The sequence below is a fragment of the Charadrius vociferus genome, unplaced genomic scaffold (genome assembly GCF_000708025.1).
Source record: "Charadrius vociferus isolate BGI_N301 unplaced genomic scaffold, ASM70802v2 scaffold206, whole genome shotgun sequence".
NCBI classification, from domain to species: Eukaryota; Metazoa; Chordata; class Aves; order Charadriiformes; family Charadriidae; genus Charadrius; species Charadrius vociferus.
This window is the reverse complement of record NW_009649137.1, coordinates 1,018,357-1,031,928: the sequence shown is the minus strand read 5'-3', so window position 1 is coordinate 1,031,928 and position 13,572 is coordinate 1,018,357. Positions and strand designations below refer to the sequence as shown.

The 13,572-nt window shown below is 38.2% G+C and overlaps 1 protein-coding gene across 1 annotated transcript; it reads right to left on the bottom strand.

Annotated features, from left to right (window-relative positions):
* Positions 1 to 133: 133 nt before the first annotated feature.
* On the bottom strand, positions 134 to 12,633 carry PRRG1 (proline rich Gla (G-carboxyglutamic acid) 1). Its single transcript, XM_009888355.1, has 3 exons — positions 12,589 to 12,633; positions 8,213 to 8,373; positions 134 to 681 (listed from the first exon to the last, which is right to left on the bottom strand). The coding sequence occupies exons 1-3, from the start codon at positions 12,596 to 12,598 to the stop codon at positions 157 to 159; spliced, it is 696 nt and encodes a 231-aa protein (XP_009886657.1). The 5' UTR covers positions 12,599 to 12,633; the 3' UTR covers positions 134 to 156.
* Between the last annotated feature and the right edge of the window lie 939 nt (positions 12,634 to 13,572).

The following is a 13,572-nucleotide window of genomic DNA, read 5'->3' as shown; positions in this document are numbered from 1 at the left end:
GAAAAGAAATCCCAAACCCAAAGAACAAGTGAATCTAAAACAAAAGTGAAGTTCATTGTACAAGTCCATTAAATTACAGAAATGCAAAAATAAGCCAAGATAAAGTGCTACAAAATTATTAGTAATTTTTAAAAAGTCCATAGCATTCTTCTTGCTTTACTTAGTACTGGTGACAACAGGAGACAATGCAATTGCACTGGCTGAACTGGAATTCACAATGTCTTCATATTGTGGGGGTGGATCTGAATGTTGTTCAGTTTCACTTCTTCTCATACTGATTTCACCAGTGGCTTCCTCATATGAAGGAGGAGGATCACAGTTTGAGAGCCTTGTGGATATTGAGTCTGACCGTCCATCTGTATAGCTCAGACCTCCTGGAGAGAGCCCACTGACTTCATACATTTCCTCCTGTGGGGAATGAACAATGCTGAGAGGAGGCGGAAGTGGACCTCTGCCATCAGCCACAGCACCATCACCCATTGCTTCGTGGGCTCCCCTATGCACATACACCGACTGTCTACGCATTTTCTTTTTAAAGAGGCATCTCCATATGACAAAAATGACAATGAGGATAACAAAAAGGCCAATGATTAATGGAAACGCAAGGTAAAATGAATACCAGGTATGTCCTGTGTTACTTTCTCCCTGAAGTCCATTTTTGTAGACTTTCCAGAACTCCTTCTAGAAGAGCAAGACAGGATAAATCAGAAACTATAAGACAGTTAAAAAACAAACACTGTAATCAAGTTGTTTTAAATGAATGAGGAAAAAAAAGGCATTTAAAATACTGATGATTAAAACAAGAACTGGTATGGATAAGCACACACAATAAACTTTCACATTTTCTTCTGACATGGTTAGTGATACCAAAGGGGTTTTGTGTTTTAAAACCAACTCTTCACTGCTTTTAAGATTCCTGTGACTGCACTTAATACGTACAAGCCTGCAGCAGAGACAGGACTTGGTAAAAAATACTAATACTATTAATAACAAAAAAATCTAATCAGCATGCACATCAGCCATCTGGTAGATCAAAATTTTTCAGCACCACTCAAGGTAAAAGTTAGGGTTTTGTTTGTTCGTTTTTAAATTGTCATAATATGCTAATACAATTTGACAGGGAAATACTGTTTCGGAATGACAGACCATTTTGGCAAAGCACAACAATGTCGTATTGTAATCTCATAATTTAGACTTCCCCCACCCTCTGGCTCATAAAGCAATTGTCAGCTTATTTTGAGTTGATTCAGATCCTCTGTTTATAGCTAAAAATAGTTTCAGCAGTATGAGAATATTCCACAGCTTATTATATTCATGAAATTTTGACAAAACAGCTACGGATAAATGGAACAGAAAGTGAAAAGTGAAAATATGAACAAAGGAAAACAAAGATGAAGGGGGACGCCAGTCCTTGAAAGTAATCTTTGCTATATTAATATACACAAGCAGGAGTACAAAGACCATGTCGCCATCCAATTTTCTCTGCAGTGAATGTTATGAAAAGCTAGTACAAAGAAAAGCATACCCTGCCTCAAAAAAGTAGTCATCCTCACCTTGAAGGTCTCTCCTACTAAGATAAACTTCCACTGTGTTTTATAGCCATGTGTAATTTAAGAAAAGAATAATGAAAAAAAAAAAAACAAAATCCTGAAATCCACACCAGAAACTCTAAATTCTTTAGTTTCCTTTAAAAATACAGAGACCTGACCCACTTATATTCATACCATCATTTATTTCAAATGATAACACACATCTCACATGCAAGCATTTATAAAATACTCACCAGGTAAAATATGGTCATTGCTAAGTTATTAGTAAATTACATATTCAGGCTGCGGACTGACTGACTTTGTGCACAGGCAAAACAGATACATCAATTTTTTCCATTCAGAACTGCTGCCATATGATCAGTATTAAACAGATAATGCCACCAAACTGGTCTCAGAGGCAGCTCGAGTCCAGAAGCAGCATGGCCTTCTAATGTGGAGGCTAAGCTTGCCCTGTGCAAAGCCAGTACCAGGACACCATGGACAAAACACATGCTCACAATGCTTCTGGATCAGGATTCACTAAGGTTAAGAGCAATGCCATGTGCATGAAACCACAAGCTATCACATAGTTGTTGATTGGTTTTTTTTGGTTTGTTTTTTTTTTAAAAAAAGATAAATTTAGTTAAGTCAGGTAGCATTGACTTCAAACAAAGTAAGCAAGTTTTGGAAGATGGACTAACCTCTCTAAATGTTTCTCTACAAGGGCCTTCCTTGATGCATTGCTCCACAGTAAATCCCAGATCAAGTGTGCTGACTTTAGAAAAACATTTAAGTGGAAAAACTAACCTTAAAAAATGATATTAGCTGCACAACTGAGGACTTTTGGGATCTCTGCATGATAAAAAAATGACAAAACCAGACACCCTACCTCTCCCCATCAGATCATCAGGGAACTAGGAAGATCTGTTACCTATTACCTTTCCATTTGGTTTGAATACAACTAACTAGATTTTTCAGTGGAATAAATAATATATATATTCTCAACTGAAAAGGCAGAAAAAGTTTCATTGGCATTAACTGCTATTATACCTGAACCAAGCTTCCCACTTCACTGTTCTGCTGCCTCAACAGTGGCAAAGGAATAAAATGGTACAATGTATGTTTTCAAGGCCAAAGTTGCAAAGATTTACTGCGAGTCATCAAATATACTGTGCAAGGATGTGTCATTTTAAAGACTCTGTGGAGGAGAAAGGTAGTCTTGATGAAGAAGAAATCACACTTTTCCCTTCAATATATTTTGCATTGCACACTGCAGAGGAAATACACCCCTCCAATGTAAGGGCAGTAAGTTGTGACTGATATTTTCGTCATGTTTCCATGTTACTTCTAACTCCGCTCTATCTGCTGGAGAAATTGTCTCTGTACCTTCTTCAGAAAGCTGAAATACCAGGATCTCTCCTTGTCACTCTGCGACATGGCAAAGCAGCAGAAAAGCTGTTTTCCCAGAGTGGCAGGCAATTAGTTCAGAATAGGGTGTGTGGCTGTGGGGGATGTTCAAGTTGATGGTGTGACCGGACAGGTGTATAAAGAGCTTAAGGTTTAAACTGCCTTAAGAATGAAAGTAGTTTAGTGTCCACTTTCATTTGCATGCAAGGCAAAGGAAATTCCAAGACAGTTTAGACAAATGCTCCCCTGTCAAAAATTACAGTGCATCACATCTGAGGCTATTTTACAGAGACAGAGTAATAAAGTTCTGCATACAGGTGAATAATACTAAGAAAGAAATACTTGTTTAGTCACATAAATAAAAGCCTTCTTTAAATTTTCATCTTTGGGGGAAAAAAACACCAAAAAAACCCAAACCCACAAAAAACCACCGACCAAAGACTTACTAGTGTACTAAACCCAAGGTTTCCAGCTTGCATTTTTGCAAGCCAAATCTCAAAGAGAAGCACAAAGACTGTTAGTTCCAGACTGATGGAATTGACGGGAACTGCAGGAAACTAATACTTCAGATTTGAGTTGTGCAGCTGCCAAGTAGCTCACCCTCTGCTCTGTTATCCCACAGCTATGCTGCACTGTAAAGTGAAGGCAGAGGAGGAGGAAAAGCCACCTGGTCAAAGTCAAATCATGCCCAATAAAACCATGAAGAACTTGGATGAATTTGCTCAGTGTGAGGATTTGTACAAACAGCTATGAAAAAAAAACCAAGAGGGGGAAACACTGAAAACTGAGGAAGTAGCTGCAGAACTGATACAGAAAGTTAAAGAGTAATTTAAAAATTGGAAAACTCGCAGCACAAACATCCCTTCCATAGTTGCTGGTCTCTTAAACCAGCAACAAAAAGGACTTTCTTTCTACTTGACAAAATTATTAAATTGTGATTTATGAAAAGGACACTCCAGTAATATTTACCCTTGAGCACTGTACAGCTGGGAATACCAGGTGTATATGCCTTAAAAGGCTGAAAAACTAAGTTAAGAAAGCCACAGAATCAGATAATGGCAATGGAAAAAACTTAGAAAACATCTAACATATTCCCGCCAAGAACTACTTTTCTGAATGTCCCTTACTGCTTTGGCAAATCCAGTTGGACAGAATCAAAAGGAATTTTCAAGGGCATCCTACACAAAGACAGCTACGTCCAATTTGCCAGAATTTTGTTTCCCTTTTATTTCTAATACTTCTTAGAACAAAGTCAGCATCAGTCAACTGGATCTGAACACTGAATCAAATAAAGGATCCACATGCAAGTTAAGAGACTCGCACCCTGCTGAGAATTTCAGCTGAGGCCTTTACTACATTTGGCAGCATTGTCAGCCTCAAGTGATTCTTGGTCAATTGTCTGTCTTGTTTTAAAGGTGGACTAACAACATGCCAGTCAGAAGACTGCTTGGTATTCAGTAGGTAGTGGATACGTACAAAGCAATAATGGGAAGTGAGCGTACTGGTACACTGCTTTCTTCTGATCTGCCCTTAATTTCAGGTGGCAGGAAAAGATTCACCTCTTCTCTTCTGGGTATTTATGCAGCATCCATAATTAGACACAGACTGATGCTAGAAGTCTTATTTGATCACATCATTTTAGATCTGCTGCTGACAAGTTTAGAGTTGCTAGCTAAGCTTTTAGAGCTTCGTTTGTTTGTTTTGCTAGAAAGGAGCTATACAGAGAACCTTGCCATTCCTGTAATACTTAAAATTTGTGGGAAATCTGACAGGCAAATAAAAATCTGTGACTTCCAGCTTTTAAAATCTTCATGCAGTATATTTTAAAAAAAATGAGTTAATGGAAATAAAATCAGTGCTTCAATCACACCCGCACACTTTGCACAGTAACCTTGGAACAAATCTTTGAGTCTCCCAACCACCTTTGACAACTGACCACATACAGTGCTGCCTGCAGGCTACAGGTACTACAAATAAACAGCTTTACTAGATCAGACCCAGGGTTCATCTAATCCATTACCTTCTCTCTGACAACAATCATTAGAGATTGCTGAAAGAAGAGTTCAAACATTACCAGGCAGCGATACTCTCCCAGCTTCCACATATTTGTACTTCAAGAACTTCCATTAGCCAAAGCTGACCCCTTTTATTTAATGGTCCCAGACTGATTTATCTTCCATTCATTTATATCGTTGTTCTCTGAACCTATATAAGCTTTTAGCATCCAAGACATCCTGTGGCAAGGCAGTCCACAGCTCTATTATCTGTGGTGAGAAGAGATACTTCTATTTGCTTTGAATCTGCACCTTCTAGTTTCCTTTGAGGCACCCTTAGCTCTCCTGTCAGATGAATGACAAGTGACTGACCTCAGTTCAATCTTCATGCTCTTCACAGACATCATCACATATTCCCTGATTTAACTCTTTTCTGATCTATTGTTGTTACAGAACTCTTTTCATATCTTCGGTCAAATGTCACACTTCTCCAGTCCTCTGGTCTTTCCTCAGCTACTGATTTGCATTTTAGGAGACAGGGAGATCAGAGCTGTACATGGCATATTCAAAATGTGGGTGTGCAATGACATAATTATGTTCATAACAATAATTATGTTATTTTGACTGCTATTTCTTTCTACAGATTCATAGCAATCCGGTTTTGTTTGACTGCTAGGCATTAAATTCAAGTCTCCATAGATTCAGATTCAGATCTTGTTCCTGAGTTCAATTCAGATCAATCATATACACAATGAATGCTCTCTTTTCCCCCACATGCATTACATTTGTCAACACTGAATTTCATACTCTATTTTATCCACAAAGTCCTGCAAATTCTTCCCTGTTGGCTCTAGCCTAACACAATAGTATTATCTTTAGAATTAACTTTATCATTTTAAATAATAATTCTGAAGCTATCAAAATCCCCAAGCCCACACAGTATTAAAGGCATTCAATATTTCCATGACAGCTATGCATGTACACTTAACATACACAATGCTAACTTCCAAGAAAAACTCATGCATCAAAAATAACTTGAGGCAACTGCTTGATATTATTTTAATATCACAAATCTAGATGTTGCACACCTCCCCAGAAGACTGAAGAAAAACAAAGAACCAAGTGGACAAGATAAAAGATAAAGAGAGAGATATTACACAAAACAAAGATACCATGGGATAAATAAGCTACAGACCCTATTTGAATTCCAGTCTATCTATACTATGAAATCACTGCATCTTTGTTACTGTGAACATACTATATCATGATTCTAGTCTAATGCATCCATTTCCTTCCCCTGGGACACAGAAATTAAGTCTTGTTAAGTGGCTGTAAGGGTGGATACTGCTGGGGGACAATGGACTAGATAAAGCCTAAGTAAATAAGGCTGGTCAGGCATGAGCGCACGTTACCAGAGCCTGGCCCATCAGCAAGCTACCAACCACAGAATAAAGCAGCTAGGCAAAAAGGATGCAGTAGTAGAAATGGGAGAAAGGGTCAGGACCTCATGAGAAGCTCCTTCTCCCCTGTGACATAAAGGTTGTGGCAAGAGTGGAAACGTAACTATTTCTACTTTACTATTTCCCAAATACCTCCACAAAGGAAATGCTATCTACCGAAACACAAAATGTTCCTAAATGGAGGAAAAGAAGCCGAAGCGAGAGGCAACGTGTTTAGGCTATGCTTTTGCTAGTGACTTGAACTTCTTGTGCTACTTCAACAAAAGTGATACTGTGTTAGAATTTAATACAAGTAGTGTCATTGTACACACTATTCTAATTTACGCTATGAGCTATCATCAGGAATGGCCACACTAAACCAAGTTTGGGAGGTAAAAACCATGTGTGTGCATACACTTTAAAGATTCAGAAAGAAGATGCTTTGAAGAGACATCGCACATCCTACTACTTCATTTTAATAAATCAGAAAGTTCTCACTCCAGTGTTATCCATCTCCCCAGGTATGACCTCCAACAAAAAGATGCCAAGAACTTAAAAGCTGAGTATGCCTTTACAATAACACTGCCTTTTTTTTTTTTTGTGTAGACCTCAGCCAGTGAAGAGTGGAATGTATCACCTGTGTAAATTCTGGAAATCTGCAATGTTCCCTGTGCCACTTCGCCCATCAACCCATTGGCCTTGCAAGCAGAATTTCCCTGTGCAAAACCACACAACGGACAGCTTTTTTTTAACGTAAGTTTTCTGAGTCCCATTTTCTAGCACCTGTTTTTCACTTTAGCTTTATCCTCAAATTCAGCCCTCATTTCATCCATGTCTGTTTTGAATTAAGAAAAATATAATTGATTGTTGACTGTATTGCATGAAATAGTTCAGATGCCACCATCCAAAACGTGTGTGCTGTTTTTATTTGTTGGGAAGCAATATAAGATATGTTAGGTATGATGTGCAGCTATTGCTTGCAGAGCCATTAGCCCACAAGCTTCTTTTAATTAGACAAGCCAACAGACTTATGCAACAATTTTGCGTGGGCAGTATCTGCTTCATTCCCGTCAAGTTAATGTATCACAGCCCTTGCATAACACACGGTACTGCTGAATTGTTCTTTCCATGTTTTAGATCACTGCTGCTTAACAATACTCTCTGGGGGCTTGCAGATTTTAGCTTCAAGAAGGCCACTAGTCTTTCGTTGTTTTTAGACTTTTATTAGTCTGGGCACTGAACACTTTGGCCAGCTACACCAGGAATTCAAAGGTGTATTTTAAATGGAAAGCTTTTTGTGTTGCTCACTCATTTCATATAAACATATTCAATAAACAAGTTATTCCACAAGGAGCGAGATAAGTGAAGGCTTGTGCCCCCTGCTTCTATATATTCTCTATAACAGTCCCAATCCCATAATTTCTTCCAACAAAGACAAATGCATTTGTGATACCCAGGTCAGAGTTAAGTGTGTGATAACAGGAGAACCAGGACACAGGCTATTTGGGTAAATAGTTCTGCCAGAGGACAGTGTTGCCCATCTTTTCTCAAGTAGGGGTATTAATTCATATTCCTTTTCTTCCCAGCTGCCAATTTTCACAATACTTAAGAGCATAATTATCTTTGAGATTTCCACCCCCTTCAAATTCAGTTTAATTGGGACGAAGGATTCAAAAGTTATTGCTGTGCAGTCTATCCATTTCCACTGTACACCTTATTTGCTTAAAGAAAGAGGCCAAAGAGGAAAACTAATGTAATGTTGGAAAACATACAAGCATTCAGCACACCCCAAAATTGAGTATCAATATACTCCACCCGTCTTTAAATACACACCAAAACATACCGTTTTTTCCTCATTTTCAAATGCTTCTCTTGCTTCTTCGTAGCTACAGATTTCTTCTCTGCATTCATGTTCTATGTCACCTTGCTTTAATTCTTCCAGAAACGTGTTGGCTCTTGGATATCTTTTTAACACAGAATTGGCTTTGTCCTCTGTTAAGAACACTGAGTAAGAGGAGAGACAACAAAGGTCACTTTTAAAATAGATATCCAAAACCTCACGCTAAAACTGTTCAAAGAAAATGTGCTTTTGAGAAATAAAGAGCTTTTTCAAAGTCCTCCCCTTTATTTAATGATAAAAGGCTCTTCCTAGTTTTATTCATTATTGTGAGTAGATGGGCCTACAATTTTAGTAGTTATTGCTATAACGTCATAAATGTGATGGACCTTGATTCAGCACAGTCAGGTATGGTTAAACAAGATTGAAGCCGGTGCCTAAGATGAAGTGCTCAGAAGAGACAGGCACACATTCAGCTCAAGCAACTTTCTTAAACTAAGATGAAACAGAACAAACAAATCCTGCTTGTGAACATCCAAAAAGATATTTGCAACTGCCTGAGGGCATCACAGCCAGAATGCTCTGAAGTTTTTGATATAAATATTTATGAATATTACCCAGAGTCATATACACCAGAACAGCTGCATTTATCACAGTTTAAGTCTGTAAGTTTTCTTGAGCAACTTTGAAGCAGACTTTCTCCCTTCACTCCAGAAATGTCAACCCTGAAACAGTGACCCTTTTGGAGGTGTGGGGGGGAAGTAGCCTCTTTCTATTTTCTTGAATCATACACAAAACTTCACCTTATTTGATGAATCAAATAAAACAACCCCAAAAGGCAAACAACATTCTGACACTGGTTTTGTTTCTTTGCTTTCCTTGGTTTTCTGTTCAAAGAAGAGAGCTGGAAGCAAACTCTTCACTTCTCATGTTCCAGCTTTCCCTCAAACTCCCCGACCAAATTATTTTTACAGTAAAGTGCAGCAACTGGAACACTCCAAAATCCATCAGACTGAATTACCCAGGAGGTACATCTGCAGTGAACGATGCAGAAAATCTCTCAGGTCAGGAAGCAAGAACATCGTGTCAGTGCAACACTGTTCTTGGGCTCTCACTACCAGCAAGAGAGACTAATTATTAAATGCACTGCCACGCTAATACACCCATACCACTCTCCTGACCTATGCAATCATTTCTGTATTGGTTCATTTACAGCTAGTCTGGGATCACTGATAGGCTACGAAGACAAACTCTCACTGTCTGCTGAAGGACAATGACTGACTAGTTTAAGCAATGATTTGTCTATAATTTTATATGAATTGGTTTGCTGTGTGGTTTTTTTCTTAATCATCTGATCTTGAATTTTAAAAAAGGATGGCAGCAAGTCTACAAAGGCGGTCACTATACTTCTGCTTTCTTTTAAGATCAATGGGGTGGCATTTTTCAGCCATGAGGCTATTACCATGAGGCTGATCTACTTTAATTTAATTTTGTTTAGTTGCTGTGGTATATTTTTTTATAAATCGTTAGACAGTCATCTTCCTTTTGCAAAGGATTACATGAAGATTTGAAGATTAAACTCCAAAACACCAGTCTCTCCTGTATTTTACAGTCAAATACATGTGGTATGTACATGCATCACACAAATTACAGTATTCACGATGTTGCCAGAGGTTCAGTGCATACAACTCTACAACTGCATCTATTGCAATTTTGGTTTTCTACAGCACCACAGGTGAGCACATGGGCATCTCCTATTGTGTAAGTTCCCTGGCTAAATAACATAGAAATTAATATTAAAAAATCTCTTCAAAAAGAAAAGAAAAAAAGGATGGCTTCTTTCCATTTCCTGCACAATTCTCCTGACTCCCCTCTAGGCCTGAAGAACTTGGTTTCTTTCCACATGCCTCAGTGATCACCTAAATATGACGAGATGACGGACTTGCCCAGATGAGGAAGCCAGCATGCAGCCATGCATGGGAATGCACTGCCAGTGCTCTACCTACTTCTCACCAACCCCTCCTGTGGCCATCCCTGAAGCAGAAAAAGCTACAGACCCGACACTCTTAAGAATGTCCATATGTGGAGTCACTGAAGAGTAGATAATGCACTATAAATCAAGTTTCCCTTCCTTCAGCAGATAAAACCTAGGGAATTTCATTTCACAGCTGGAATCCGTCCCTGAAAACAGCAATGAGACAAACTACAACAGCTTTGTACTGGATGCAGAGGGAAAAGAAATAAAGAGGAAAATGCAGGTAGCTGAAAATACCCTGATTTAAAGCTTCTGGCTGTCAGAAACAACATATAAATCTTTGTTTCTGTATGCACTTTCCAATTTGCCAAAGGAGGAAACTGAGAATAAAGGTTTAAAAGCCGATATGTCACCAAATATTGCATTTAATACACATTGGGATGACTTTCTAGGTAACAGTCTAGTTTTCCAAAAAGAGCTAAGCATACATTTCTGCTTCAAAATGCATTGACAAAGAATGGCAAAGCATTAAAATAATTCAATATTAAAGAATGGCCAATATATGACTATCTATAAAACCCAACTTTTTTATTTAGCAATTCATATTCAGAAAGTGTCTCTCTTCTCTCACAATATAGAAAATGCATACATCACAGACACTAAAAAGCTCACTGAAGAAAATAAAACCACAGCCCATATAAATTCTGAATGTATCTGATAAATAATGATCTCTGATTAGTCCAGGCTGGAAATGGCTTTTGACCCTGCAAGGCTGGAAAAAAACGAAGTATATTAATTTGTTTGGTTTGATTTGACATTTTTAAAGTTCTGCACACTCCTAGTGACTTTAAATCCTGTTGAGAAGTCAATACAAATGTAGCAAGGAAACATAAAAACATACACTGATCAAAGCAGTCTCAATGGAGATACTGATTGAAACACAGTGGTTTAATGAGAACCAGTCATTGCCTGATGAATCCTATAAAAAGAGATAATGGAACCATATTGCAGAAAGCACTTTGACTTCTTGGTATTCCAGGACCATCGTCATGTTGACATTCAGTGATAATTGCACAGAAGTGTGTAAAAAAATCCGCTTTCGGTTGGATGCCCACCTAGCCAAGATACAGCGCAGCTGCATTCAATGCAGCTGAGGAACATCAGGGAAGAATTGCATGTGGCAAGAATAAAGTAATGAAGCAAGATAAAATTTATTTTTTCACTTTAAGGAGATTAACTAGCAAATACAAGATAAAGGAAAAAATCAAAATTATGATTTTGGCATTATGTAAGATAGACACAGAAACAAAAAATCTTAAGTCTCTTTCTCTCCCTCAATTCTTGTAGAATATAGATGAAGATATGCAAGTCCCAAATCTAATGCATTGGAATACATGTTTATTTCTTCAAACATGCTTGTGCTCTGTGTGACTGTAATACTTGGCTTTCAGCAAGTTTTTATGCATCAGAAAGCTACAGAAAAACCATTCCAAAGTCTTAGTTTGACTTACTATTATTGAAGAGACTAATACAGTCAGATCAATCTATTACACACTCTCAGAAAAACCTGTGTGCTATCATAGCAATGAATAGACACTCTAGCAACATGAAATTAAATCAGAATCAGAAAGAGACAGGCAAAGACACCAGAGGATAAATACATCTCAGTCTGCCAGCTGAAGCTGTCGCTGGCAAAGAAAATAGGCTTCAGGTCTCTAGTGATACTAGAACAGGGAGCAGCAGCATGGGAAAAGTATTCTGGGACACAGAAGTGTTGCCGAAGCAAAGCCCAGGGCATCCAGGACAGGAAAACCAGCTCTATTGAGACCATTATTGAGGCTTCCTTTTTCTGACTCCTTACCAACACCCAAGCAGATTAAAACCACCACCAAATACTAGATACTAGAAATAAACACTTCATTTCAAATTCGATGCTGCAGCTACTGATAAATCTGAATATTTCTGTAGGTGACCTTAATAAAACTACTTGGTTTGCACAAGGCAGAAGGGAGAAAAAAGTTTTGAACATTTACATACAAAGCTTAAAAAGTAACTTCTGCTCTGGGATTCTGAAGTTACTGGCACAAGCTTAGGAACAGTTAAAATAAAGTACGCAAGGCTGGAAATTCAGTTCTGTGGTCTTCATTCTCCAGCCAGCTTTCAAAGATACACAATGAGTTTGTGGTGATTATTATAGGCTGCATATAATATCTCTGTCAGAACAGTAGTATGATTCCAGTTCAGTTCAGCGGGCCAAGATCTGCATCATAGTAACCCCAAAATCAAAGGACATTTTTTGTGCGAACTGACCAGGATTTTAAGCAGAGGACAGTTTTGGGGTCTGTTAGCGCCCATTTCACAGGGAACAATAAAGAATGCACACTCATCACTAAGTCAACAAACTTACCACTATCCATGATGATTACTGTCAAGGCAGGGAACTTGCAAGTATCAAGTCTGTAAAAAGAGAAAACACCCTATTGAGTTTGTGAAGTATGATGAACTTGGAAAACTTTCTCTTGATTCCCAAAAATGATTACAAATAAATCAGTGTTGGAAACCCTGTGGTCAAGATTAATCCCTCTTTTGAGTTGTACCGCTACTGCATGCAGACTAATTTCAGTAATACAGGAATACTATCCAAAAAAGAGATAACTCTTGTGAAATGGTGAATGCTTTAACCTTTTTCAAAGCTTTGCATATTTAGAATATGCAAAAATACAAATATTAAATAGAAGGTGTGTATCATTTTAAACAAATCTGCAACCTCTGTTTTACCTAATTGAACTTGAACATTCTCCACTGTAATTACTTAGACCTTATCTAAAACTTAAATTCGCTCTGCAGAGATCAAGTCAACTCATTACCTTCAGTCTATGGATTAAATTTTTTTGAAATCAGAATGAACACATGCAAATTCATTCGGAGTCTGCTGCTGATTAAACCAGGATGCCTGCATAAAGTTCAAGGGCAGAACAAGACCTGCAATTTGGCAAAGAAACTTGCAAGACATGAGAGGATCCCAACCTGCCCTGCAAGAAGTTACATGTACTTTATACCTCATCTTGGAAGGAGAACAGAGGAGAGATGCTCTCAGTCAAGAAAGTGCCTGAAGCTCAGAAGCTCACTGCACCCACCAGGAAGACAGCGAACAAGAACTGCATCTAAAGGCAGCAATAGTAGTTTGAGGACCTCCAGTTTCTCGGTGTCTTTGTTAGTTTGGGAGAAGTTAAGAAAATAAAAGCTTTCAGCAAAGTATGAGAAACATGTAGCTGTTTAAGCAAGTTGGTAGAACACCACGAGGTTAAAGTTTTTTTAACTAATAAATTACCTACTCCTAAAGGTTAGCATTAGTTCTACTTCAGAGGCCAGGTTACACATCAACATATCA

What these genes read in the sequence shown, in the direction of transcription:
- PRRG1 (XM_009888355.1), bottom strand. An exon ending in TTGAAAATGAGGAAAAAACG is followed by an intron (nt 682 to 8,212) that starts GTATGTTTTGGT and finishes TTGCTCTTCTAG; the next exon opens with AAGGAGTTCTGGAAAGTCTA.